At 46.0% G+C, this 25,015-nt stretch overlaps 1 protein-coding gene and 1 long non-coding RNA gene across 4 annotated transcripts in view; one reads left to right on the plus strand and one right to left on the minus strand.

Annotated features, from left to right (window-relative positions):
• Positions 1 to 4,768, plus strand: LOC142019028 (uncharacterized). Its single transcript, XR_012646978.1, has 3 exons — positions 1 to 2,967; positions 3,226 to 3,520; positions 4,480 to 4,768. It is a non-coding gene; the product is annotated as an uncharacterized LOC142019028 (long non-coding RNA).
• An 11,741-nt stretch (positions 4,769 to 16,509) lies between these two features.
• RAF1 (Raf-1 proto-oncogene, serine/threonine kinase) overlaps positions 16,510 to 25,015 on the minus strand; it is a 137,964-nt gene continuing 129,458 nt past the window's right edge. For all 3 annotated transcript variants that reach the window (XM_075006115.1, XM_075006113.1, XM_075006114.1), the window contains 3 exons: positions 23,421 to 23,552; positions 21,031 to 21,165; positions 16,510 to 17,652 (listed from right to left, as the gene is read on the minus strand). In XM_075006115.1, coding sequence (XP_074862216.1) covers positions 17,512 to 17,652; positions 21,031 to 21,165; positions 23,421 to 23,552 — 408 coding nt within the window. In that variant the 3' untranslated portion in view covers positions 16,510 to 17,511. The remainder of the gene's footprint in view (positions 17,653 to 21,030; positions 21,166 to 23,420; positions 23,553 to 25,015) is intronic.

Consider the following 25,015-nt stretch of genomic DNA (forward strand, 5'->3'; position numbering starts at 1 on the left):
CATGTATCACACATAGGACCTCTGCCTTTGAGGCCCCTTTCAGTAGGCAGCCATCCAGATATGGAAAAATAAACACGCCCTGCCTGTGCAGGTAAGTTGATACCACTGCCAGGGTTTTGCTAAAGACTCTGGGTGCCGAGGATAGGCTGAACGGAAGAACTCTGTATTGAAAATGCTCCCCACCGACCGTGAAGCGGAGGAAGCGCCTGTGTGCCGGGTGGATTGTTATACGAAAGTAAGCGTCTTATAAGTCGAGGGCTGCAAACCTGTCTCCATCGTCCAGTGCCGTAAGTATGGAGGCAACTGTAATCATCCGGAAGCGCTGCTTGTGGAAGTATCGGTTGAGGCCCCATAGGTCCAAAATCGGCCTCCAGCCTCCTGTTTTCTTCTCTGTTAAGAAGTATTGTGAGTAAAAACCTTTCCCTTGGAATTGTTCCAGTACTCTTTCCACCACCCCTATGAACATGAGGTGATCTACCTCCTGCTTCAGCCTCGCCTCGTGAGAAGGGTCCCTGAGAAGAGGCCGGGTGGGAGGTTTCGTCGGTGGTAGTGACTGGAAGGGGATCGTGTAACCCGTGGCTATAATTTCCAGCACCCATTTGTCTGTTGTGATGTTTTGCCATTGGGAGTAGAACGGTTTGAGGCAATGATAGAACATGAGGTGAGAGTGGCATTGAGCGATGGTGTTGATAGTGCAGTCCTCGACATACCCGTCAAACTTGCTGCCTCTGGGCTTGCCCCGAGGTTGTGCAACTTTGTTGAGAACATCGCCTGGGGGCCCTGTACTGTTGCTGCTGTTGATGGCGCCCTTGGTCATAGCCTCGCTGATATTGTGCGCGTTGTGGTTGGTAAGCGGTAGCGCCTTTGCTGAGGATAAAACTTCTTTTTCTTGTATGGAGGAGTGTAGATACCCAAGGTCTCAAGTGTGGCCCTCGAATCTTTGCTAGAGTGGAGGACCAAGTTGGTTGATTCTGCAAACAGCTTTTGCTTGTCGAAGGGAAGATCTACGATCTTCGCCTGTAGATCTCTGGGGATACCAGACATCTGGAGCCAGGATTCCCTAAGCATTACCACTGCTGCGACTGTTGAGCGTGCCACAGTGTCCTCCACATCCAGGGCAATCTGAACTCCCGTTCGCGAGGCCGCGTAGCCCTCCTGGACGATCGCCTTTAACACTGGCTTCTTGTCCTCCGGGAGGGAATCCATGAGAGAGGTAAGTCTAGAGTAATTGTCAAAGTTATGGTTTGATAAATGTGCCGCGTAGTTTGCCATTCTCAGTAATAAGGTAGAGGAGGAGTAGACCTTTCTGCTGAACAGTTCTAATTTCTTAGCATCTTTATCTGACCCCCCTACTTATACTGAGGCGTCTTTGGCCTCTGTTGGGACAATTCGACCACCAAAGAATTGGGCTGTGGGTGGCTAAACAAGAATTCCAAGCCCTTGGCTGGGACGAGGTATTTCTTATCTGCCCTTTTATTCATAGGCGGGATGGAGGCCGGAGTCTGCCATATGTTAGTGGCTGATTCCATAATGGCTTCGTCCAGTGGGATAGCGATTTTAGATGAAGCCGGAGGTCTCAAATTTTTCAGGAGTTTATGATGCTTCTCCTGCACCTCTGCTATTTGAATGTTGTGTGTGTATGCTACTCTTTTGAACAACTCTTGGAATTGTTTAAGGTCATCCGGAGGGGAGATGTTCCCCGGGGACAACTGCCTCATCTGGGGAGGATGAGGAGGAGCCGCTAGGATAAACCTCCCCCAACTCCTCTGGTTCTTGAGTTCGCTGGTATGTTTGCTCCTTCATGGGCTGTGAAGGAAAGTCTCGGGACTCTGGACCTATTTCCCCCTGGGACAGCTGCGTTCCTCTCCCAGAGCAAGAGTGTATACAGGGGTGTTGGCGAGGAGTGGGTGGGGATCTGCCCCTGGATCTAGATCTCCGATGTCAGTGTTCAGTATGATGAGGACGGCCATAACAACACGGACAAGGGCCCGGTGATGGAGACCTGGACCACGATCGGAGTGTGTACCTATGTAGTCTGGGAGAGCGGGATCTCCGTGACGACACTGATAATGGCGAAGCTGGTTTGTGATACTACTCGTAGGGATCCATGCCCAAAAAGGGTGAAGGTGGCCTGAGCCAAGGCGAAGGTGGTTGGAGGAACGGAGAGGGGGGTCTGAAATAGGCCGGTGGAGTTGCCGCTCAGCGATGCAGCATGTGTATCTCGGGGTGCGGGGGGCTGGGTGATAATAGCATTGCAGCCATGTCCGGAGATGGACTGAGGTGCCGGGTTTTGGCCCTAGCTTTCCCCCACCCCTGCAGGGTGGGCGCTGACCCTCCTGTGCCGGGGATCTCGGCCCCGTTGTCAGTGCTGCCATATGCGGTGCCACGCGGGTAGCTTCCTCCGGCGCCATTTGGCCCTCTGCTGGGTGCCCCTGCGCTGTCGGCGCTGTGAGAACCCGTGCCTCGCGAGGCGGGGCCGCCGATTCCGGCGCTTGCCACACCGGCGCCTGCGGCGCCCTCGGTGCCAACTGTTGAATAGTCAGAGGGCCGGCCCCAGCCACATGCATGACTGCGCTGCCGCTTTCATCAGCCCATGGTTCAGGGCTCTGCGTTCCACTCGTCCGGCTCGCTGAAACCGCTGGCAAGGATCAAGCCGGGGAAAGTTTCTTCTTCTTTTGCACAGAGGGGGTCAAAGAAGCTGCCTTCCTTTTATGCGACCCAAAGGGCCCTTCTGTGTGAGGCTTCTCCGGTGGCTCAGGCTGAAGGGCCTTATCAAACAAGATAATTTTGACCCTCATCTCTCTGTCCTTCCTGGCCCTGGCCCTGGCTGTAAGCTTAGCGCAGTGCGAACACTTCTGGGTAACATGGGACTCCCCCAGGCAACGAATGCACTTACTATGCCCATCAGAGGCCGGCATAGCCTCGCAGCATGACTCACACTTCTTAAACCCTGAGGAAGACATCACGGTGAGTCTTTACTGTTAATAGGGTACTTAGCCGCTAATCACTGCGTTCTTCAAACAAATAACATTTACGGCCTTCAGGGTAGTGGACGGCTTAACCAGCCTTCTTTGTCTGCTCCTCTTCCCTCCGTTCCTCTTCTCTCTTAGTATTTTATTATTTATTTTATTTTTTTCACTTTTTTTTTGCTGTTTTTTTTTTTTTGTACAATAGTAAGAAAAACAACGAGCTAACAAGTAGAATTAACTGTCTTATCTGTCTCAGGCGTTAGAGCCGGAGCGGATTCCGTCTGCAGCCGTTGGCGGTTCAGAAGGAACTGGTGGGGACCAGATCACGCACATGACTGAGGGCGCACGAGGGAGCGGTGCGCATCAGCGCATGCGCGATCCAGAGGAAACTGCTAGAAGAATTCCAATCTGCAGCGCCGGGGCGAGCCCAACACCTACCGTGGAGCACCCACAGGGACCACTCGAAGAAGAACTTGTTCTTGCCAGTTGACATTCATAATTCTGCTGAGACAGCGAAAACGGAAGCTGTTCAGTTTTTCCTCCTAGTTCAGGTAGGTGGTCCAGGCCACTGAACCATATAGCAGAATACTCAATACACATGCCTGGTAGATTAGTATCTTTGTTTTCACTATCAGTTTAGGATTGTTCCATGCTTGTTTTGTAAGTCTGCCAAAAATAGTAGCTGCCTTTCCGATTCTGATGATCAGTTCTTCGTCCATGGATAGGTTTGTGGTGGCAGTAGATCTAAGGTAACAGAATTGTTGGACCACACCTAATGGGCTGTTATCCAGAACGACATTGGGTTGCTGAGGTACACCTTGAGTGAATACAACATTTCATGCTTATGTCAAGGGAAAACAACTTGCAGGCTCTGGGCAGAGAATCCATCAGTGACTGCAGTGTGTCTTCATTATGAGCCATGAGAGCTGCATCGTCTGTGAAGGAGTTCCCTGATGAGGACTTTCTTGACCTTAGTTTTGGCCTTGAGTCTTGCCAGGTTGTAGAGAGAGCCATCTAATCTTGTGTGGAGAAACACATCACTGTGTGAGCTCTGAAATGCACAGTTCAATAGAACTGAGAATATCCTGAAGAGAGCAGGGGCAAGAACACACCTTTGTTTGACTTCACTGTTCATTGCAAACAGTTCTTATGTAGATCCATCATATTACACTGTTGCTTTCATGTTTTCATGAAGGGATGTTATGAGCTTGAGTAGGGTTGGTGGGCAGCCAATCTTGGTTAATACTCTGCATAGTCCTGATCTACTAATTGTGCCAAAAGTCTTTAAGTCCATAAATGACTTTCCTTGTTCTCTTCCTTTTTCCTGTAGTTGTTGAAGTGAGAAAATCATGTTTATTGTTGACCTGCCAACCCTGAGTCCACATTGTGTTTCTGGATAGACTCAGTCTGCGAGTTTTTGCAGGTGTTTGAGAATGTTTTGCCTGTAATGGTCAGTAATGAGATGCATCTGTAGTTGTTGCAGTCACCCTTGTCGCCTTTGTTTTTATAGCGAGTGATGTTGTATGCATCCTTCCTGTCATGTGAGACATCTCCTGCTCTCCAACATTCTAGGAGTAAATCACAGAGGAAGGGGAAGAGCACAGCCTTGTCTGCCTTCAGGACTTCAGCTGGGATTTTGTCATTTCCTGGTGCATTTCCACTGGAGACAACATGAAGAGCTTGAGAAAGTTCCTCCTCCATTGGCTCTGCATCTAGTGCAGACATTTCTGGAAAAGTTGGGATGAGGTTGTCAAGTTCACGTTGTATTGTATGCTTGTGGGAATAAAGACTTTAGTAGTGTTCCACCCATCTGTACATCTGCACCTTTTTCTCTGTGATCACCGCACTGAAACATTTAAATGGACAGGTGACTTTGGTAATGTTTTGTCCGAGTGCTTCAATCCATCATACATGGTTTTGTTTGCCCAAATCTGATACCTTTTGAATATTAGAACATTGATCGGCCCAGTACTTGTTCGCATACTGCCTGGATTCTCTCTGAAGAGCAGATCTTCCGTGGCAAAGTTGATCTCTTGTGCTTTGAGATGCTTTCTTTGTGCCTTGTGTTTTTCTTGAAAAGGCCAAAGAATGTCAGCATTTTCATCAACCCAGTCTTTGTTAGAGAATTTACATGTTCCAAAGGCAGATTTGGCACATTCGTATATTGCATCTCTCAGCATGGACCATGTTTCATCAGTGGTTTGTTGGTCAGGTTTGTGTTCCATTTTGTGAGTGAGCTCATTTGCGAAGACAGAGCATTTCAGCGCATCTCTGGTATGGAGGATATTGATTTTTAGCTTATCACATTCCTTTGTCATATAGAGTTTCTTTGGGACAGTATTCACTCTGCTGATCGTCAAGGAGTGATCTGTGTCACAACCTGCGCTGTGATACATGCATGTAATTTTGATGGCGTTGAGATGTTTGCTGTGTTCCAGTACAAGGTCAAGTTGATGCCAGTGACCAGATCTTGGGTGGCGTCATGAAACCTTGTGACACTCTTTCAAGTTAAAGAAAGTATTAGTGATGCAGAGCTGATTCTTAGAGCTGAATTTGAGAAGCCTTTTACTATTTTTGTTCATTTTCTCAATACCATGATGACCGAGGCAGATGAGCCAGGACTGATGGTCACGTCCAACTTTTGCACTGAGGTCACCAAAGATGTTGTGATGGAGTGGGGGAAGTGCATGTGTGAGTCAGGCTGGATGTCTGAGGCAAGCAGCAGCTCCCAGTGGCTAAGGATGACCCTGGGGCTACAACTGGCAGGTAACACCTCTGCCCTGAACAAAGAGGAGGGAGGAGCCGAGCTGGGTTTTGAATCGGGGGCGGCAGTTAGGAAGCTGGGGAAAGAGGAGCTGGAAGGCAGCCAGCCTGAGGAGGGGGAAAGCTACACTCCAGAGGGGCACCCCTCGGGGTCTTCTCCCCAGGACGGGTTGGAAGGACTGTCTCTGGCTGCTGTGCTGTCGCTTCTGTGAGAAACTGGGCATCTGTTGCCTAAGAAACCTTCTGTTGTACCTGCTGAGTGAGGGTCAATCCTGCCAGCAGACGGGGTGCAGTGCAGGGGGACCCCTGAACCCCATCACACTGGTGTCAGAAGTGGGATGCACTGCACCCACGGATGAGCTCCCAGGAGTGGCTGTCTGAGCACAAGAGAAAGAAGGAGCCTTACAAGAGCCAGAGGGGGAGCAGAGCAATCCCTGCAGCTGCTGCTGGTGAGTGGATACCCCGGGAGGCAGCGGGGAGATGGATTATACCCAACTCCTACAGGCAGAGCTAGCGGGGCTGTGCAGAGAGAGGGGCCTGACCGTGGGGAAGGCGACCAAGGTCCAGCTGATTGCCCAGCTGGAAGAGAGTGACGGATCCGGGGGGGGCAGAGCCTGTCCCAGCAGAAAGTGGCCAGTCAGCCTCGGGAAGCGTTTCGGATTCTCCGACAGGAGCAGGGGCTTGATGCCGTCAGACAGACGCGGTGCCCGCCAGGTCGCGCTCAGCTAGCGGTGGTCCATCGCGGGCAGAGTCCCCCGCCACAGAGCTGCGACGGCTGGAGCTCGAGGCGAGATTAAAGGAACTGGAAGCCCAGGAACGGCAGAGGGAGCACGAGCGCCAGCTACAAGAGAGAGAGCGGGAGGAGAGAGAGCGAGAGCGGGAGCATGAGCGGGCCATGGCAGAGGCGAGACGCCAAGAGGCCCCAGCTGCGGTAAGCAGGGAGAGGGCCAGACGGCTTGGGGTGGCCAGTCACTTGGAGACGCGTGTGCTGGCCCAGGGTCAGGACCCAGGGGACATGGATGAGTTCCTTACCACCTTTGAGCAAGCCTGTGAGTTGCACGAGGTTCCCCCAGCTGAGTGGCTCCGGCACCTCACCCCCTTGCTGGGCCAGAAGGCCGCAGTGGTGCTCAGCCAGCTGGAGGGGCTGCAGCCTGGGGACTATGAACGGTTCAGACAGGCCCTGCTGCATAAGTTCGGGCTGACTCCAGAGATGTACAAGAAGAAGTTCCAGGAGGCGCAGAAGAGGCCAGAGGAAACCCATGTAGATACAACCGCCCGCCTGAAGCAATACTACCAGAAGTGGGCGTTCGGAATGGGAGTCCAGGCCATAGAGGACCTGATCGAGCTGGCGGTCGTGGAGCGATTCTACGAGATGTGCTCATCTGACCTGAGGGTGTGGCTCGTGGACCAGAAGCCAGAGGATTCACACAATGCAGGGAAACTGGCAGATGTGTTCACAAACAGCCGGGCCAGGTTTGAAAGTGAGCCCCGGGGAGAGAGGGAGCCCCGGGGAGACCGAGAATCTCAGAGAGACCGGTCCCTGACTGTACGACAGAGGGGACCACCTCTTGGGCGAGCCCAGGAAAGAGGGGCTGGCCACCTACCGCCCCAGAGAGCCAAGCAGAGCCTGGGCAGAGCAGCTGGCCCGAGGGACACAACAAGACCTAGGCTGTTATCGCTGTGGGCGAAAGGGGCATAGAGCAGCCCAGTGCCCCATGCTCCCAGACAGGTTGAGCAGGCCGGGGGGTCGTGGAGTCAACTGGGTGGAGTCCCAGAAGCCAGAGAGGCTGGCGGCCAAGGCGGGTGGTGCTGACAATAGGCACTCGGATTGGGCTGAGTCCGCCCCACAGACCAGCTCACCAGGGGGACCAAATGCTCAGAGGTCAGTTTACAGAGTGGGGGCGGCACTACCTCTGTGGAGCAAACGTCTCAAACACCTCGAGGTAGACGGGAAAAAGGTCACGGGGTTCTGGGACACAGGCGCTGATGTAACGCTGGCCCGAGCCAGGGTGGTGGCACCGGGCTGCATGATACCCAATTCCCACCTGACGATAACAGGAATTGATGGGACCCCTTTCAAGGTGCCCAGGGCGAGGGTGCACCTGAAATGGGGGGACAAGGAAGGCCCCAAGGAGGTGGGCGGGCACAGCCATTTGCCGGCGGATGTACTGATGGGGGCTGACCTGTAGAACTGGCAAGGTGAACGCCCTCGTGCCCTGGTCCTGACCCGTAGCCAAAGAAAAGGAGGGGTACGCTCCCCAGATTCAGGGGTACAAGCCCAGCCAAAGTCACAGGAGACACAGGGGCCAACCCTGAGAGAAAGGGGGCCCCCAAAAACCAGATCTCACAGGCCAGGGGTGCTGGAGCCAGACAGGGATGGGGAAGTAGCATCCGCCCCTGCCCCAGCCGAAGAATTTCAGGCAGAGCAGCAGAGAGACCCCTCCTTGCAGGAGCTGAGGGAACTGGCCAGTCTCAGCTCAGCTCCCCAGCTGGGGGAGAGCTGCAGGGAGAGATTCCTGTGGGAAAAGGGATTCCTGGACCGGGAATGGGCTCCCAGACGCAAAGCAGAGCCATGGAAGGTCCAGAGGCAACTGGTGGTTCCCCAAAAGTACCGGCGCAGGTTGCTGTACCTAGCCCATGATATCCCACTCGCAGGACACCAGGGGATCCACTGCACCAGGAGAAGGTTGTTACAAAACTTTTTTTGGCCTGGGATCTTTGCAGCTGTCCGTCTGTATTGCCTGTTCTGCGATCCCTGCCAGAGGGTGGGGAAGACCCGGGACAAGGGGAAAGCTCCCCTGGGGCCACTGCCCATCATAGAGGAGCCTTTCCAGAAAGTGGCTATAGACAGAGTGGGACCCTTCAGCAAGGCAACGCGTTCGGGGAAGAAATATATTTTGGTAGTGGTAGATTTTGCCACGCGATACCCAGAAGCAGTGGCCTTGACCTCTATCAACGCTGACACCGTGGCAGATGCACTGCTGTCCGTTTTCAGCAGAGTGGGGTTCCCCAAGGAAGTCCTCACAGATCAGGGGTCCAACTTCATGTCGGCCCTGCTACAAAGCTTGTGGGACAAGTGTGGGGTCCGGCACACCTGGGCCACATCCTACAACCCGCAGCCCAATGGGGTGGTGGAGAGGTTCAATGGGACTCTAAAGCAGATGCTGAGAACCTTCATGAATCAATACCCCCATGACTGGGACAAGTAGTTACCCCACCTGCCGTTTGCATACAGGGTCCAAGGGGTTCTCCCCGTTTGAGCTGCTGTATGGAAGGAGGGTACAGGGGCCCTTGGACTTGCTCAGAGAAGAGTGGGAGGGGACGGCCTCTCCTGAAGGGGGGTCAGTGGTACAGTATGTACTGTCCTTCCGGGAAAAACTCACCGAGCTCATGGGCCGGGCCAGGGAGAACCTCTCCAAAGGAAGCAAAAGGTCTGGTATGACCGTAAGGCCAGGGCCCAAGCCTATGCCACTGGGGACCAAGTGGTGGTCCTTGTACCTGTGTGGCGGAACAAGCTGCAAGCGGCCTGGGATGGGCCCTTCAAGGTCGTCAAACAGCTAAATGATGTGAATTATGTGGTGGAACTGTCAAACCGGGCCCACAGCCATCATGTGAACATGATGAAACCTTACTGGGACAGACAGAACTTGGTGCTGGCCGTGTGCAGGCACTGGGAGGGGCAGGGGGATGATCCCTTGGTGGATTTACTCTCAAGGGCTGGAGCCAGCTCCTTGCTGGAATCTATTCCCCTCTCACACCAGCTGACCCCTGCCCAGCAGACGGAGATCAAGGAGGTGCTGCATTTGCATCAACAGCTGTTCTCTGACAGACCTGGACACACTGACCTAGCTGTCCACCGAATAGAGACAGGCACCCACGCCCCTATCAAGTGTGTGCCATTCAGAGCCACAGGGAAGATGGCTCAGGACATAGAGCAGGAGGTTGAAGACATGCTGGCTCTGGGGGTGATCCAACCCTCGTCCAGCCCCTGGGCCTCTCCTGTGGTGTTAGTCCCTAAAAAAGATGGGTCTGTTCGGTTTTGTGTGGACTATTGCAAGCTTAACGCCATCACTGTATCGGACACCTACCCCATGCCCAGGCCTGATGCCCTTTTAGACGAGCTGGGGGGGGGGAGCCCGTTACCTCACCACCATAGACCTCACCAAGGGGTACTGGCAAGTGCCATTAGATGAAGATGCCCGGCTCAAGTCAGCTTTCATCACCCCTGTGGGGCTCTACGAGTTCCTGGTCCTGCCCTTTGGCCTCAAGGGGGCACCTGCTACCTTCCAGCATCTGGTGGACCAGCTACTGAAAGGGATGGAGAGCTTTGCCCTGGCTTACATGGACGACATTTGCATCTTCAGCCAGACATGGGAGGACCATGTGTCCCAAGTCAAGCAGGTGCTGAACCGACTCCAGAAGGCTGGTCTGACTATCAAGGCAGGGAAGTGCAAGGTGGGAATGGCTGAGGTGACCCACCTGGGCCACAAGGTGGGCAGCGGCTGCTTAAAGCCAGAGCCAGCTAAAGTGGAGGCTGTCAGAGATTGGCCCACACCCCAGACTAAGAAACAGGTCCAGGCCTTCGTTGGGATGGCGGGGTACTACCAGTGGTTTGTGCCCCACTTTAGCTCCATCGCAGCCCCTCTCACGCAGCTGTGTAAAAAGGGAAAGCCTGACAAGGTGGTCTGGACTGAACAGTGCCAAGAAGCCCTCTGCGCGCTGAAGGAGGCTCTGGTCAGGGCCCCAGTGCTGGCAAATCCAGACTTCAACAAACCCTTCCTGGTGTTCACCGATGCCTCAGATGTGGGGCTGGGGGGCGGTGCTAATGCAGGTGAATGACAAAGGGGAGAAACACCCCATTGTGTACCTGAGTAAGAAGCTGCTGCCCCGGGAGCAGAACTACGCAGCTATAGAGAAGGAATGTCTGGCCATGGTGTGGGCACTGGGGAAGCTGCAGCCGTACCTGTTTGGACGGCGTTTCACTGTGTACACCGATCACTCACCCCTGACCTGCCTGCATCACATGAAAGGGGCCAACGGCAAGCTCCTGCGGTGGAGTCTGCTCCTGCAGGACTACAACATGGATGTGGTCCACGTCAAGGGGAACAACACCACCATAGCTGATGCCCTGTCACGCAAGGAGGGCCCCGAACTTCCCCAGGTCACTGGCTAAGTGACCCTGCTCAGTTCAGTCTGGAAGGGGGGAGAGGTGTGATGGAGTGTGGGGAGTGCATGTGTGAGTCAGGCTGGATGTCTGAGGCAAGCAGCAGCTCCCAGTGGCTAAGGATGACCCTGGGGCTACAACTGGCAGGTAACACCTCTGCCCTGAACAAAGAGGAGGGAGGAGCCGAGCTGGGTTTTGAATCGGGGGCGGCAGTTAGGAAGCTGGGGAAAGAGGAGCTGGAAGGCAGCCAGCCTGAGGAGGGGGAAAGCTACACTCCAGAGGGGCACTCCTCGGGGTCTTCTCCCTAGGATGGGTTGGAAGGACTGTCTCTGGCTGCTGTGCTGTCGCTTCTGTGAGAAACTGGGCATCTGTTGCCTAAGAAACCTTCTGTTGTACCTGCTGAGTGAGAGTCAATCCTGCCAGCAGACGGGGTGCAGTGCAGGGGGACCCCTGAACCCTATCACAGATGTACAGTTGTTTGACAGTTGGAGTCGATAACTTTCTGAAGATTATAATAAAAGCAGTCCTTGTCTTCGGCGCACAACACCAACATGGGTGCATGAGCACTGATGATGTTGACATCTCCTGACTTGGTGCAGAGTTTCACGGATATGATATGTTCCAATTCAGCTGTGGGCAGGTTAAATAGACATCTATCAGGGACTCTCTAGGAGTGTGCTTGGTCCTCCTGTGAGGGCAGGGGACAGGACTCAATGACCTCTTGAGGTCCCTACCAGTCCTCATGTTCTGTGATTCTCTCTGTTACACGATTAAAAAATGGCCCTTCATTTGTAGCCCAGGATATTAAATTTAAGTTACAACATTCTCCAGTGACATTAACTATACATCTGGATTGTAAGATCACAATTATGATGCATCGATTCCTGTTCCTCCCTGTATGAGTTACATTTATCTTTCCATGTACATTAATGCTTTGAGGCCCCTTTAAAATCAAGCCTATACACAGTTTTGGAAAAGCTGTCTGCATTATTTCCAGTGCCATATCACAGGTAGCCCCACAGTTGTACTGTCCTGCTTTGCTTTACTTTTGGAATCTTTTAAGCAAGACAATTCCTTTTTCACCTTTGTCAACACAGAAGCAAGAGATTCCCTATGTTGTAGTATTTATTAAAACAAGACAACTCTGCCTAAATTTTCACTGTGACCTAGGGACAGTTGATGAACAATTTCCATTAAAATTAAACAGAGCACCCAACTTTTCTTTAGCAAATCTCATCCTACCTTTCGTAGGGGCTGGCTGGCACCATTGCTTTGTGTACTGCCCTCTTTTCCCTGAGGTAAAATGTTAATTGCCAACCAAAGTATGTTTATGCTGTGAGAGGAGGACAAACTTAAGGGTGGCTTTTTGCACACACAATTTTGTAAAGTTGAAGGTGCATGGACAGCAGTACAGTGCATAGCCATTGTGTATTCCTGATTAGTTTCCTAGTACCTGATGGAACAAAAACATTGCAGGACATGATTTTGGGTAATCTTGTCAGCATCAAATAATGCACTCATCTCCACTCACCCTTTATTTCCTGATTAGCTGTGGAGATGCAATATCAACTATGAACCTTGCTGAATTTCAGCTTGTTGTAGCAAGCATTTCAAACACCTCACACTTGATGTGGTATGTCCAGAACCTAGGCAGGAGGCACCCAAGCAAGGAAGAATGAGGCCACAAACACAAGATGTGCATAAAACCTCTGAGTGGAACAAATGGCTTATGTTGGCAGCAGTCATTCTGTTGACACAGAGACAATCCTGGTGGTTCTGGTCTCATAAGAAGTGCAGATTGGTGGGACCACAGTATGTCATCTGTGGGAAGATGACCACTGGCTGCAAAACTTTTGCATGTGTAGGTCACCTTCATGTCACTTTGCAAATTGCTTTCCCCATGCTGAAGTGCAGCAACATCAGCATGAGGCATGCTTTAATAGTTGACAAGCAAGTGGCGATAGCCCTTTGGAAGCTTACAAACAGTAAACTGCTAGTAGTCAATTGGGAAACAATTCAGATTGGGTAAAATCAACTGTGCGCACTGCTGTGATCCAAGTAGCCAGGGCAATCAATATTCTTCTACAAGGAAGGATAGTGACTTTGGGAAATATGCAGGCCATAGTAGGTGGCTTTGCTTTAACAGGGATCCCCGATGAGCTGAGAGGTGGCATGACTATCCCTATCTAGGACACCTTGCCCAGGGATTGCAAGGGACATTTCACCACCATCAGGAGAGGTGCATGACACATGCATCTTCAGGAATGCTGGTGTCTTTAGAAAACTGCAAGGAGGAATCTTCTTCCCAGACAAGAAGATTACCATTGGCAATGTTGAAATGCCAATACTTATCCTTCGACACCCAGCCTACCCCTTGCCCTGTGGCTCATGAAGCCATACGCAGGCAGCCTGGACAGCAATGAGGAGCATCTCAACTTAAGGATGAGTAAATACAGAATAGTGGCAGAATGTGCTTTTGGCTGTTCGAAAGCACAGCTCTGGTGTTTGAGTGGATTAGACTGCAACAAAAGCAACATTCATAGTGTTATGCATTTACATGTACCACCTGGTAAACTGCCCCCTCCCCAGATGATACGAGCATTTTTATTTAGGAACAGAACATACAAAAGGCGTTTGGGGCGGGGGGGGAAGTCAGGGGAGCTGGAATGCACAAGTGGCCTATAACAACCCCCTTGTTCAGCAATCACAGCTGTGGGAATGACAGTGTTCTGTGACAGGAGACAAACCTGGGAATTAAATGCAAGGCTACCCTGGACTTCCTCCCACCTCCCACATTTTGGGCACCTGGGAGAGGAGTCTGTGAAACTTGGTGAAAGGTTCCACAGGGGAAGTTTGTGCTCCACCTGCAGCTCTACCAGCAGCTCCCCTGCTCCCCCCACCTATGCTGCTCTGACTTAGACCGACCGTTTGCTTCCCTTGTCTTCCGGTAAACCTGCCTGAGCAACTTTATTTTCATATGGCACTGCTGGGTGTGCCTGCCGCATCCTTCTTCCACCATGCCCTGTGTGATTTTGGACTAGATACCAGCATTGCTTCTATTGCTTTGGTGCTCTGATCGCATTGATTGTTCTCCCCACACAGCAATGAGATCCAGGATCTCCTGCATGTTCCATATTGGAGTTTGTTTGCAACCTTGAGTATTCACGGTCAGGTGTGCTGTTGGACCAAGCAGGAAATTAAATTCAAATTCTACCAGGACTTTTCCTGTGTACCTGGAGAGCAGCAGAGCTGAAAGAGCAGTCACATTGGGGTACTGTGGGACACCTCCTAGAGGCTAAGAATGTCAACTTTTGCAGTGCTGCATCTACACTATCCCAAGTTTGACCATGCAAGGTCAAATTTAGTGTTACTCCTCTCATCCCGGAGTACAGAAATAATCGCCTTTGTGGTGCAGACTCCTTGATTAGAAAAATCAACCTAACGCAACTAACTTCAACCTTTACTTGAAGTGCAGACCAGGCCAAAGGTACACATCCTATTTAGGAGTGAAATTATTCAATGTCTTAGATCTTAAATTATTCCATTTTGGAACACAAAGCTAGAGTATGTTGTATTTTCAATTCTCTTATTTTTTCTTGTATAATGCTGTTTAAGGAATGATAGCTGTAGAACAGAATGAAGTTCTGCTCTTACAGTTCATACTTCGTCACTAACAATGTGTCATGGTTTGGGGTGACACTTTGGATGTCATCAGAATGATGAAGCTGAATGTAAGCAAATATATGAATGTTAAGGTAATTTCACTGCAGTGCTAGTTTAGCCTTTTTAATGCTGAAATTCTGTAAAGATTACAACAAACTATTTTAAACAACGTTAAGACCTTTTTGTGTGGGCACATTTATTATGGGAACAAGAAACTTGCTAATCTGCAGGGAGTAAAAATTAAATAAACCCTCAATTTGACAGGCTTCTTTGTTTTGTGTTTCAATAATTCCCCTTTTGTGAAGACTCTGGAGTTAATCAGCTGGTGTCTGTAAGAAGCTAAGGATGGTAAAAATATAAAAAACTGAGTAGAAGTTTGCACAAATCACAGCAAAATAATAACCAGTTAGGAAATTATTCCCATTTCATCTAACAAGGTAGCAGGATAAGGATTTCTAGTCTGTGCAGCAAAACCTCCATTACAAACATAAATTACAAACTGACAAGTCAACCACACCCCTCATTGGAAACCAGAAATACACAAGCAGGCAGCAGCACAAACAAAAGGAAAACACAACCCTCCCTCTCCCTGCTTAAAAAAAACAAACACACACAGAATCATGTTAAACTGTTGAAATAAAGGGAGAGTAGTAGTTTTCTTCAGCACAGTAAAGTTTCCAAGCTGCATTAACTCAATGTTCAGTTGTAAACTTTTCAAAGAATAACCATGTTTTGTTCAGAGTTACAAACAACCTGCATTCCCAAAGTGGTCTTAACTTTAGATTCTATGCCACAGGTAAGTTAGTTGATGGTTTCTGATTTATGTAATCATTAGCATACAGGGAATTGCATGATCAGTTCTCTCTTTTAACTGGGAAAGAGAGCACATGTCAGTAACTGGAAATTTAGGTAAGATAAAAAGAGGAGCATAATATATTCTATTGCAGCAATGGCCATGTCCTTATAACTATTTCCCATTCTTCCCCAATTTAAACACTTGAATATTAAGTATTACTATACAACAGGAAAGAGATTCAGAGACCAGCTCACAACCTGAAATTAAGTATCAGAGGAGTAGCCGTGTTAGTCTGGATCTGTAACAGCAACGAAGGGTCCTGTGGCACCTGATAGACTAACAGAAAAGTTTTGAGCATGAGCTTTCATGAGCACAGACTCACTTCATCAGATGCATCCCACAGGACCCTTCGCTGCTGTTACAGATCCAGACTAACACTGCTACTCCTCCGATACTTAATTTCAGGTTGTGAGCTGGTCTCTGAATCTCTTTCCTGTTGTATAGTAATACTTAATATTCAAGTGTTTAAATACCAAGATGCATCTGATGAAGTGAGTCTGTGCTCACGAAAGCTCATGCTCAAAACTTTTCTGTTAGTCTATAAGGTGCCACAGGACCCTTCGCTGCTGTAACCTGAAATTAGGCTGTTTTACAGTTCCTAAATTGTAGTCCGCAGAGAGCTGGCTGGTTACATGATGCAGTAGTCTAAGAAAAACAGACCAATGGAACATAAAAGCAGAGCAGAAATAGCCTAATTCACATTTCGTGAAAGAGGGTAATAACTATACATGCAAATATTAGGAATGTATTTTGTACGTAAGCTCTGCTGTAGTTACTTTGGGACATTATGCAAAGAGCAAAAGAAATAGTCAACATATTAAATGTCTCAGAACTTCGGTACTACCACACTGTTCTGTCAAGTTTTCCATTACAAGCAGCTCAGAATTGCTAACTTTTAATTATAAATATATATTTAAGTAAATGCAGTTACTGAAACCTTGTGCTTTTGGGGAGTTTTTTATATTTGTGATAATTTACAATTTAGAGAATTTAAAACTGTCTAAATCAGCAGGATTGCAGAATTACCTGCATTTTAAATAGAAACCTTAGAAAGATAAGATACTGCAGTGAAGAAAGACACTGAAACTTCATCCTACATTTAATTTATTTTATTAAAATAAGAATCAGAGGAACCTTGGTTTACAATAAAGGCATTTTTTCAGAAGCAATAAAACAAAATTAAAACCCAAATCAGCAAGAAAAACTGTATACTCAGTTTCCTCTTTTATAGTGCATCTTTTGGAAGACAGCTTCAAATGGGTTGAAGTTGCTGCATCTTTTGATAAGGTTACTTAGCTTTCCTCATCCGAAAAAGCATGTCATTCCGCACTTGATACCTCATTGGGCTGCAAGATACAAGTCAATAGTACCAAAAAAGCTTCTTAAATTACTGGAGAAGATCACAGCAAGATTTTGTGCTAGCATCCTTCTCTCAGCAGTACTATTCAGAATATATTCCACTCCTCTGCAGAAGTTTTTCTTATATGTGCAAAATTATTTTTGTGTTGACTTAGCAATTTGTTATAACAGATTTTATCTGCTTCATGAGTACTCGTCGCAGGAGCTAATTTCCAGAATTTGTTTTTTTCTCTTCTTCCTTCAATCTTGCCTGGAGATGGCCATTTTAGTTAAAATCTCCCAACTTTACAGTGGCATATGGCATGGGACAATCCAAAAAAGCAGAAGCAATCTGCAAGATTTCTTTCCTCAAATGCTGAGCCATCCTTGCTATAAAAATACCATTTTATAAAACAGAATCAGATCAAGACACAAAACTGCCAAAGAAATGTCCATCTTTTCTGCTTACGGGAAAATAAGGCTCAAGTGCATCTATTAAAAAAATAGTAATAGATTTTCTTGATTACAGTCTCAGTTAAATCTATCCTAATAACAGAAATGGTAGAAAAAGGCCACATGGAGAAATGTCCCTGTAGGATTAGAAGTGTAGCCATCCTTAGCAGCTTGTTCTTAAAACTGGGAGACACGATAATCCTGCTGGCACTGCAATCCTGTACACTGAGGCATTAAAAGCACAACTGCTATGACTGTTTTTCTTTCCCATTATTGGTTAGAGCAAGAGAGCATGTGCACACTCCCTAAAAAACAGGTAGTCTTGTAGATGTTAATGTGCATGAATTTATGTCCTCTGTGTGGGCTGCACGATGCAGAGAAGGTTCAGAAGCACTACGGTTGATTTTGGGTAAAGAATGCTGCAGCAATTCAATGGAAGACAGTATCTGGGGGGGGAACAACAAAAGAGCTTCTTGAAATAAAAGTATCCTGTTAACAACAACCAGCCTAAAAATGTTGTTAATCCCAAACCTCAGTTTATTATGGCATTTTATTGTTCTTCAAGATCAATAATTTGCTTTCATTGAAACCATGCTTAGAACTGTCAAGTGACAATTTTAACCTGCCAGTCGAGTAATCAAAGCTTTCCACATCAAGCTGAAAGGTATGTGCTGCACTGTTTGTAACAGTAATGATAAAAACCTTAATTGACTAATTGCAGAGGGTGGTTGGGATTCAATGTGATGATCAGCAAGTTTCCTACACAAGAACATAAAACCTGTGACACCGGGTCAGACCTTGGTCCATCTTGCCCAGTACTCTGGCTCTGATCGTGGCACACACCAGAGCTTCAGGGGGCATGTACAGAACAATACAATTATGGAGTCATCCATTTGTTTTCCATTCCAGGAAGTAAGCATTGTAGCACCGCTGACCACTCTGGCTAACAGACATTGATGTACCTATCTAGATCTTTTCTGAAACCAGTTATACTTTTGGCTATTACAACATGTCATGGGAAGTAGCTCCACAGGTTTAGCTGCACGAAAAAAGTACTTCCCTTGTTTGTATTAAACCTGCTTTCTTTCTTTCTTTTATAAAGGGTACAGATTTAGTCCAAGTATCTATTACAGTGTTTTTAAGTAGTCTCTATGTCGTTTGCAAGTATTTTACCATTATGACTGCTCATGTCCTCATTTTTGGGAAGCTTCCCTTTTTAGAAGCCAGATGTTACTGTAGTGAGGCTGCCTTCTTTTTTAGAAAGAAGGGGGGTAATTTTCACCCAACAAAAACAGTAAATTTAACCATATTATCATCACTATTACCAGGCAGTTCACTGATGCCTCTTGTCAGATTCTGTGTACTACTTAGGACTAATGAAGAATCGCATCTCCTCTTATGGAGCTCCAAGACTAGCTGCTCCAAGAAGCAGCCAGATAGTGTCACTAACTGATGTTTCTGCATTTTTGCAAAGGATTGAGAGAACTGTGTGCTTTGCCCACAGTCTTCAAATATAAGAACGAGAACTTAAGACAGAACAAAAACTCTTAACCAAAGAAGTTTTATTTTATCAGAAACGGATGTTTTCATAAAATCCCACCCATACAAAAGCAAAAATCCAATGGGCAACATATGAACCCTTCTGTTGGGCAGCAGAAAGAAGGCGTCTTTGGCGACATCTATACTACGAGATAAATTTAAAGTTATTAATATCCATTTTGTAATTCTGGAATTTATAAGTTCAAATCTGACCATCCTCACCTCCCACATGCTCCTCACAAAGTTGACTCATTGCTGCCACACTCAAATTGGCAAACATCAACTGTTGCATGAGTGCATTATGGGAACCTATCCCACAGTTCCCTCATCCCTGTAGCATTCTGGGTCTGCTCGCTGGTCTCTGACATCATCTTCCCATATTGCATTTTCCTCATTCTCCTCCTGTGCTAAGGAAACATCCATTTTTCCCATTGAAAGGAAGAAAAAATAGGGCACCCACACAGACAACAAAAAAAGTTCACAAAAATGTCTGTCTTCTTTAGCTGAATTCTCAACTGGCCCTTCACTGAGTGTCTCCCCTCCCATGATTGCATCCGATCTCTGAAAATAATACAGGGACCCTGACTGTATTCTCAAAGTTAGAAGAGGATAGAAAAGCCTAGGAAAAAAAGATTTTTTACTTTATTGAAAATAATACAGGGATCCTGAAAAGCCTGAAGAAAGAGAAAGTGGAAAGTTTTTCAGAAGAGACAGTTGCTGATGGGGAGGGTCTTTGGCCTTCTGTTGCACTATAAGGCTTCTGCAAAATGACTGTGTTCTCAACTGGCCATCCACTGAGTGTCCCACCTCCCATCATTGCATATGATCCCTGAAGATAATACAGGGCACCGGACTGGATTCTAAAGTTAGAAGAAAGAGGACAGAAAAGTCTAGGAAAAAAGAATTTTTGGCTTCCCCCTTCATTATACAGACATTGCCAACACAGGTGATGGCAGTGAAATATCATACACTGAACTTATAATGCAAACAGAAATCTCAACTAGTCCCCTCCTAAATCCCGTGTTTCTGAGGGGGTCAAAGCATGGAGACAGACAGCAGATATTAGCAAAAAGATTTTATAACTGAAATATTCAGCCAGCAGGTGTCTCCAATGGACAGCAAGCTCCCAAAAATATTTTTGGGAGGGTGGCAGTGTGGCGGGTGCTGTGGTCTGCAGCTGCTGAAATAGCTGAAGTAGTCCCCCTGACTATCCTAGCTGCTGGGGGAGGCTTCCCCCCCCCAGTGGCAGCAAGGCCCAGGAGTACCAAGCTATGGACATGGGGGTGTTCAGTGGGGGGCCAACTGAGTATCCTAGTCGCTGGGGGAGCACGGAAAAAGATAACAAGTGTAGAGACAGAACCACAAACTCCCTGCAGGGGCTACTTGTAATGGGTAGATGCGCTCAGAGTGCTAACTGCAAAGACAGACATTTCTCAGGCTCTCATACAAATAAGAGCCCACAGCTTGCTGCTCCTGCTTTAAAATTCAGTCTTCGTGTTAGCTAACTAACTGTAGAGCAGAGAACAGAGCGCAGCTGTGAGGGGCACTGTGGGCTACATATGGGACACCTCTGGAGGTGAGTAAAATACGATTCTAAGAAGTGGCACTTCTGCACTTGCCTTTAATCAAACTTCTGAATTGAAGCTTGAGGCTGTACTCGTCAGGTAACCGCGATATTGTAATCTCGAGATTAGTGCTCCCTAAATCGAGCTAATGGTATTTACAGTGAAGACAGTCACATGGTTATAAAGCACTAACTGCCTTAAATTTGAATTTATCTTGTAGTGTAGATGCAGCCTTTGTCAAAATTCTCAAAAATGGCTTCATTTTGGACTGATACCAAATAAAAATAAAATGTGGCTTTAAATATGGATAAGACAAACTAGCCAACTTAATACAAACAATTACAATATGAAAGTCAGTCAGTCATCTGGAAGTAAATAGTTTTAATGTTGCCCAGCTAATAGTATCTACATCAATGTATGTGAAATAGGTTCTTTAAATGACATTTGCAAAATTTCAGTGCCACTTAGGTTATTAATTGTCAAGTGCACAGGAAACCTGGCTCACACAGGGCCTGAGTCTCAAAAATATTTACCAAGAATAAGAGACAAGTAGCATTTTCCTGCTATCCCTCAGTTTTCAGTGGACTTGTCTTCTATCTTCACTACTGAGTATCATATTCTTAATAATATTTCTGCAGTGTCTTTTTGGAAAACAGAATGCACAATGAATAGTTCTAAGACTTGTTTAAAAATAAATATGAATAAAAAACAGACTCCTACCTGTGGAAACAGAGGTCTTTCCTCCTTAACTTTCTTCACACAATCTGCTACAAGCCTCTTCATAGCTTTGGGACAGTTCTTGTACAGTTTACTGAGGTCCGGAGATGCATAACCTCGACCAACCATAAAAATGATCTAAACAAGGAGACAAAACACAGACAACCTGAACACCAATAGTGTGAATTATTTTACTGACCATTAATACATTCTTTAACATGGAAATACTGAAGGTGGGTCCTACTGTACTCAAATATTAGTCAAAAATCAATAACCTGGAAGGGTGGTCCTGCTTTTTCAATTGGTCTAAACAGCTAAGTGACACTGCATAGTAATTTTTTTTCCTATATATAGCAATAAGACCAGAGTCTAGAGCATTTCCTCACAGATGACTTGCTGGAGCTGAAGGCTTCACGTACCAAAGGATTGTACATCCACCCAGAAAGACTCCAATTCATGTGCTTACTGTTTAATCTACCAATAAATTTTTATTGATCAACATAAAACAGTATTTTAATTAAAAACTGCTTGTTAAAGTATAGGTCCCGTTAGAACTACGAAGTAGAAGACGAGCTCTTACAATATTTAACTGTGAAGGATTTTTTCCCCTTAAGATAAGCTCCCAGTTTTCTTGGTCTACGAAGTGCAAAACACTGTCTGCAAGTTTTGTTCCTTCTTGATTAGCAAAATATTGACTCCAATTTAACAATACTGTTGCTCAGACTTTCATGACCTTTATTAAAATGATCTAGCTGGCTAACCGACTAATAATGATATCTTTGACCAGATCAGGGGTCGGTAACCTGTGGCTTTTTAAGGAGCAACTTGTGGTTGCAAGAGCTGCTGCCACTGACTCTGTATGTGACTCTGGAGGCTGCTGCCACTTAAACAGAATTTACTGATTTAAAAATAAATTCTGTGTAAGTGGCAGCAGCTCTGGAGCCGCTGAGAAGTTAGGGGCTGCAGGAAGCCGGGGAATGAAAGCTGCTCAGCAGGGGCAGCCCCACGTGGGCGGAAGTCAGTCAGCAGGAGAGGACGGGCAGTTGAGCCTGCCCCTGTGGGAGCCACGTAGCCCACCAAGAAAGTGACAGGGAGCAGCAGAGGAGCTGTATGTGCTGAGGCAAGTTAATCCTGGTGGGGGCAGGGAAGAGGAAGGTTGGGGCTCAGAGGGGTTAAGCCTGGGGGCAGAAAGGGTGGGTTTGTGGGATGGGGGGGCGGTAAAGCCTTGGGACTGGGGAGCGGATTTGGGAGCTGTTGCAAGTAAAGCCTAGAGATGGGGGTAACATAACTTTCTAACTGGTACAAATAACTGCGTGTGCTGTTATTAAAACGGGTGACAAAAAGTAGGGTGTGATGTTTTTTATTAAGGACTGTCTCGTATTCATGTGCACTGTGGCTCTTGAAAGATTGATTTTGTAACTGAATTTGAGAAAATGGCTCCTCTTGCAATTTCAGCTGCAAACCCCAGCCCAGATTAAGCTAACATAACACAGGATTTGGTTTCCCTATGCGGCATAATAAAAATATTGCATCAACTGTACCACACAAATATAATTCAAAACTAAAAGATCTCAATGAGGAAATCAATTGCCTAACATTAAATTAAGTTGCTGAAATAAGTGTCATTCTACAGTACGGGGGAAATGTTCCATCCATTTCAGAAATAAACCACGATATTTATCTGAAAGGTGAGACAACCATGTTAATACTATTATAGATCAACATTTATAACAGGAATGGACATTCAAGCTTCTACATAATTCATTATTAAAACTTCAGAAAGTCAACTCAGATCAAAAGACATTAGAGATAAAGTTGGTCTTTGAGTTTAAATCAAGAATCATGCCAAGTGCAAGTTACTGAAGGAAACACATCCATTCAGAAATTAACACAAAACCTGAATTCAGCCAAACATTCCAGAAAAGAATTTTTGTACTAATGTTTTCAATTCAGTAAATTTCAGCAGTTCCAAAGTCTCAACATTTCTAGAAATTAATATGCTGTCTTCCTGGCAGAAAATCTTGACCACTACAATTAATACATTTCATCCTTTATAAACAGGCTCAAGCTAGAACTTTAGCCCAGGAAGCATACTGTCTGTGGTACAGACACTTAATGGTCTATGTATACACATCTCTCTCTTAAGCTACATAAAAATGGAAGCCTCTATACAAACTCACTAGGTAAAATATCTTTGTGTAAAGAAAAAAAAGAATGTGGGTAACTGTGCATCATTGACACTGCTGGTATTAATTGAAGAGGACTCACGACACTATTATAGTGTCTACATACACTAGGTCACAGAGAAAATACTAATACAACTTATAAAATGTCAAAAGACGGCATCTTCCCCCAAAATACAATACGTTATACGAGAGATGAATATTTCTCACCTGATCTCGGTTGTTAATATGGGAGTAGGGCAGTTCTCCTGTCATCAGTTCATATAACACTATTCCATAGGAGTAGACATCTGATTGAAAACTAAACGGGTTATTGTCTTGCATCCGGATCACTTCTGGTGCCTTTAAAATAAACAAATTAACATGGAAGGAAAAAATGTTATCTTAAGACACAAGATAACTTAATTCTGTACTCTAGTGAAGGACTTTTAAAAATGGATGACAGATTTTTGGTAATCACTCTACTCTACCATGGATCAAACCCACTACACTGAATAATACCTAAGTAGACACACATTTATCTGTCTGTCAAAAGGTAAAATATTTATTGCTCTTACTCCTAGAATACAGTTGTGTATGTGAAATGGCAAAATTAAGGATAACTACCGGCTCAGTTCTACTACTGTCATTTTATTATTTAAAATAACCAGTAAGACAGAAAGAGCAATCTGCTCTGCTGAAAAGAACGGCAGCCTACACATGATTTTAGTAAATCTGCATAGACCCTGATGTCTAGACAGGCAAATAAAAATATCTCCGCAGAACTTCTCATCTTGTCACAGACATGTAGTTTTATATATATATATATGTAGCTTGGGATCAGAGAACAATATAATACAGATGTCAGGATAGTCTACTAGCATTTTGAGGCTAGTAGTAGTTGAAAGATTGAGTAATTGAAAGATTTCCATGAAGTATTTATTCGTTCTATGCTACTTCAGTTTCTAAGCATGTAGGGTTTATCTGGATTAGATTTTCTGAAACTAAAGCATTTAGTCTTTTGACACTCAAATCAAAGTTAGACACTTTCTCTTCTAAAAACTCTTTCCACATTAATGAACAAAGAATTCCAATTAAACAAATCTGTAGCTGTGACAGCAACAATAAAATGAGAATAAAGGCTTATTTGCATTGCTACTAACAGGAGCATGATCAAGCCCTAAATTGAGCCCTCTATGAATAACAAAAACGTATTTCAGATCCTGTAAGAGAGTTGAAAGTAATGCTTCCTGGCTGAGAATTTGCTAGAATATAACAATTGACATTTACATAAAATCATCAGAACAGATATTTGAATTAAATCTAAGACTTGTGGGAAATGCACAAAAATTAACTGTACTCTAAGTGTAAGCCACACTGAAAGAAATATTTCAGACAACAGCCTTGAAGTTTTACTTTTGCCAGTGTTAGAAGTTCAGTCTTACACCTTTCCTTCATAAAATGGTATTAGCAAAAGAAATCTTATTGGAACAACACATTAAGTATATCAAAACAGAGTTCCTAATAATAAAATGTCCATAAAAGGGTATTTGAAACACACACAAAAAGTTTTTTATGTAGCACCTGAGAGTATTAATTTGAAACTCTTTAGAGACTTAAATGAATATTTACATCAATTAAAACATTATTTACTGAATTTTAAATATTTTAACAAACTCACTTTAACAGCCCTGAATTTTAATGCTAGTCTAGCTACGAATGTTACTTTACGTGTAAGCTCTTGGTTTAATATGGGCTACCAGCCTTCATTGTTACGTTATATTTGTGTTTTGTGAAAAACCAGGAAATATTTGTTAAGAATTCAA

Source organism: Carettochelys insculpta, chromosome 11, assembly GCF_033958435.1.
Source record: "Carettochelys insculpta isolate YL-2023 chromosome 11, ASM3395843v1, whole genome shotgun sequence".
In the NCBI taxonomy this organism is placed as follows: domain Eukaryota; kingdom Metazoa; phylum Chordata; order Testudines; family Carettochelyidae; genus Carettochelys; species Carettochelys insculpta.